General features: G+C 39.0%; 2 protein-coding genes across 2 annotated transcripts; one reads left to right on the top strand and one right to left on the bottom strand.

Moving 5' to 3' along the window:
* Positions 1 to 454: 454 nt before the first annotated feature.
* On the top strand, positions 455 to 2,231 carry LOC110702340. The gene is made up of 2 exons (XM_021880044.1): positions 455 to 1,675; positions 1,765 to 2,231. The coding sequence occupies exons 1-2, from the start codon at positions 455 to 457 to the stop codon at positions 2,047 to 2,049; spliced, it is 1,506 nt and encodes a 501-aa protein (XP_021735736.1). The 3' UTR covers positions 2,050 to 2,231.
* A 132-nt stretch (positions 2,232 to 2,363) lies between these two features.
* Positions 2,364 to 3,505, bottom strand: LOC110702642. Its single transcript, XM_021880389.1, has 2 exons — positions 3,181 to 3,505; positions 2,364 to 2,917 (listed from the first exon to the last, which is right to left on the bottom strand). The coding sequence occupies exon 2, from the start codon at positions 2,912 to 2,914 to the stop codon at positions 2,435 to 2,437; it is 480 nt and encodes a 159-aa protein (XP_021736081.1). The 5' UTR covers positions 2,915 to 2,917; positions 3,181 to 3,505; the 3' UTR covers positions 2,364 to 2,434.
* Positions 3,506 to 4,039: the final 534 nt, after the last annotated feature.

Below are 4,039 nucleotides of genomic sequence, written 5' to 3'. Positions count from 1 at the left end.
CTTCATCATCTTCTTCAACTACAAAAGTGCGAAAGCCGCTTGAAATTCACAGAAAATAAGGTAAAATTGCTCTCCTTTGATAGCAATTTCGTCAATTACTGGTGCTTCATTGCTGTAAACCTTGCAATAATTGGGTAATTAGGGTAAATTTTGGGACCACAGTAGGAAAGCCTTGATAAATCAATTTCTGTAACTGACTATGCGACTTAGGTTAATTGGATTTCGTAATTGAAAGTAGAGATTAATTAAGGTGGTTTATTGTTAATTAAACTAGCAAGTGTGGTTTGTTGATTAATTTATGTTACTGAGCACCTACATTGGCTTGTATATGTTTATTTTCAATTTTTTTATGTGTTTGTTTGTGTGGCTGTGATGGATTTGTTTATTCGTATTGTGCATGTATAGTTACATGGCTTTTAATATGTTTTATATGTTTTTCACTGGTGGGTAGATAATGGGTGACAAGGATAGTTTGGTTGACATCTGCCTTAGAGTGGGAGGTGCTTTTGTCCCTAAAAGAGTAACCAAAAACAGGCAGCTGCTGTGTTGGTGTGGTGGTTGGTGTTACTGGAAGAGGAAGGTTCAAGTATCTAAGTTGGATGTGCATTTGATTAGAACAGCTGCAATTCATGGTTTTGTTAATGGTGATATGGATGTGCCTATGCATTACAGCTGTTGGTATAGGCAGAAGGGGAAAACCTTTAACACTGGGAAAAGGGAACTAGTTAACAGTGAAGAGGTTAAGGGCCTTTTGGAGACAGTAAATGAAGAGGGGTATGTTGAGGTTTTTGTAACAACAGAAGCTCCTAGTCAGCCCATACAAGAGGCCCAACCCAATCCTGCAAAGACAAAAAAAAAGGATAAGAAGGTAGAAAGTTCAAATACATCGACTATTAGGAGGAGCCCTAGGTTTAAGAAGACAGAAACTGAACAAAGGGAGGAGAGTCCACCTAGGAAAGCCTCAGCTAATGCTAAAGTGTTGAGGTTTGATGAAGAAAAGGATGATGGATGTGAAGGATCTGGTTATTCAAGTTCAGATTTGAGTGATGAGGGACAAGATTGGGAACCTGGTGAAGAAGAATTTGATGAAGGGGATGAGGAATGGTATATTGAAGGGTCAAAGGAGATCTTGGCCAAAGTGAACAAGAGCCTTAGGAAAGGTTTGGAGAGTGCAGTAGATGACAGGGTTGGCAAAGATAAGAGAGTGTTGGGAACATGTTACCATTGGGAACTCACTGGCATTCCATGTGTTCATGCTTATGCCTGCATATTGGATATGAGGGGTGACATAGAGGCTGTTGTTGACCCATACTATACCATGGACACATACAGGTCTGCTTATGAACCAGCTGTCCAACCAATGCCTGGCCCAAAGCACTGGGAGAGAGTCAGAATGAGGGAACCACTACCCCCTTCTGTTAAGGTGCAACCTGGGAGACCAAAGAGCAAAAAAAGGAAGCTTGAGCCAGGAGAATGTTCTTCTTCAGGTGGTCAGGCAAGTACCAAGAGGAAGAAGCAATGCAGCAACTGTGGGGGATATAGGCATTATGCCAAGACTTGCAAAGTACCTGCTGCACCAGCTACAGAGCTGATAAAGTCAGCAGGCAGACCCCCACTGAACACTCCTTGGATGGTGGAGGAGAGGAAGAAGAAAGAGATTAGGGCTGCTAAAAAGGTAACACAAGCATTACACCAACTCCCCCTTTGTTTTATATATGTATGTGTCTTTTCCATTGACTTTTTATTTTTATATGCATGTCATAGAGTGCAATTGGGGCTGGACCAAACAGCATAGGAAACAAAAAGTTTCCTCAAGAGCAAGAAGGTTGTCTGCCATTCAGCAAGCGCCCACAGCCACAGTCTTCCTCAGCTAAGCATTCCTCAGCTCAGCCATCCTCTAGTCAGCCATCCTCAGCTCAGCCTTCCTCAAGTCAGCCTGCCTCAAGCCAACCAAAAAGAAAGACAAGGTCTTCCTCAAGTCAGCCTACAACAGCCACAGGTGTTGTAACAAGGGCCAGGCTGCAATCCCTCAACAACCTTACTCAGTGATGTACTCATGCTGGATATCAAACATTATGTCTGTTGAACAATTTCAAACTTTTATTATGTACTCATGACTGGTTATGTAACTTGCTAGTTTTTTAGTGGCTTCCCTTAACAAATTTGAACAATTAGATATTGAATTGTAATGGTTGCATGGCTTTGATTGCCATTGAAACATGTTGAAGTAAGGTTCTTTTGTCAACCTGTACTTGAACTATCTTAGTGTTTCACATATTTCCCATGTTTTAATGTTTCACATGTTTAAATAGGTTGATTAAAAGACAAGGCATAAATAGGAACTTAGACAAGGCATAAATAGGTTGATTAAAAGACATATTTATAACACTTCAAGTCATTACAAGAAATTATAACTACTTAATACAGCTTACTATTACACACCCCTAGCCATTAGGAAAATTACACCCATTGACAAACCTATACAAATGGCCATGCCCACCCAACCAAAACAGCTGATTGAAGACACCTTCCCTTCATTGCACTCCCTGTTCATTCTCTTCCTGTCAGCGTTCAAGGCCTTGCATCTCATCTTCAAATTATCAACTTCATTAAGTAGGCACCTCCTTTGGCCACTGATTTCATCAACTTCCCTTTTCAATTCATTAACTTCACCCTTTAGCAGCTTCTTATCCAACAACAGGTTGTTGATAACCCCTGTTTGCCAATCTGTTCCATCAGGTTGATCAACCCATTCGAAAGCTTTGCAACCCCTTGTTTCTGTTATTGGGTCATAAAACTTACATGATATGAACTTCCTGCCTGGATTCTCCCTTGTCCAGCTAGTGAGCTTGGCCATTGGCACACCACACTTACATTTTCTGGCCTCAGGAGGGGAAGAGCTAACAAACGACATAATCTGCATCAATTTTAGATCGACAGTCACATTTACAGATTTGTACACTGACGAATTAACATTGACAGCAACAAAATTCATTTTTAATTTCATAATACGAAAAGCCCCAAATTCAATTTCTGACGAACCCTAATTTCGCAATTGGGCATTTAGATGCGTACATAACATAATCCAACCATTAATCTGAGTACGAAACAATTGCAAATAATAATTGAAGAGAATTTAAACCATAATTACCAAACAACCGAACAATTGACCGCACTCACCTGTTTCAGCAGCTTCAATCTGTTCCTCTTCTCAAAAATCGTGGAAGAATCGTGAAAGAATTGTTTCAAGTATCGTGCAACAATGCAATGCGCTGCTGCTATTCAATAAGAACAACGATTTCGTTCATTGGGGGAGAATCGTGCAAGAATGGTTCTTATATATCGTGCAAGAATCGTGGAAGAATGGTTCTTATATACAGATCTTTTAAAAATATATCCGTTGGGGTGGGCCCCACTAACAGTTCTGTTAACGGAAGATGGATTTTGGTGTTAACTTCCAACTTTTATATTTTTGGGAGGTGTTAAAATAAAAGTTTTTTTTTTGGGGGGTGTTAAAAAACATTTTCAGCCTTTTGTAAGGTGTTAAAATCCAAAATATCCTAAAAAAAATAATAGAATCAATATTAATATAAAAACCAACCTAATCATAATTCCAACAATATTAAAAAATCGTTAGAAAAATAACAATAGTAAAAAGAGCATAATCCTTACTTTGAACCTGTTTGTTTGCAACTACAAAATAATAAACGAGTTAGTAACTTCAAGGAAATAATAAAACAATAACTAAATTAAATTAAATTAAATAAGGTTGATTTTGGGGCCAAACCCTCAAACGATTCTACCTTTCACGCCTTGGCTTAAGGACAGAACCTCGAGTAAAATATGGACTCCTTTGAGTGCTTGAAGAAGGAATTTTGAAGTGAAAAGGGTAGGCTAGTGTTTAGGTTAATAGCATAGAAGAGAGAAAATAAGAATAATAGAATTCTAGTTGCCCCGTACATCAGAAATGAGGGGGTATTTATACGATTAGGGACAAGGAAAGTAGGGAGCCGCCAACAAGTTTTTAAGGAACTTGTAA

This window comes from Chenopodium quinoa, unplaced genomic scaffold (genome assembly GCF_001683475.1).
Source record: "Chenopodium quinoa cultivar QQ74 unplaced genomic scaffold, ASM168347v1, whole genome shotgun sequence".
In the NCBI taxonomy this organism is placed as follows: Eukaryota; Viridiplantae; Streptophyta; class Magnoliopsida; order Caryophyllales; family Amaranthaceae; genus Chenopodium; species Chenopodium quinoa.
This window is presented reverse-complemented; position numbering and strand designations above follow the sequence as displayed.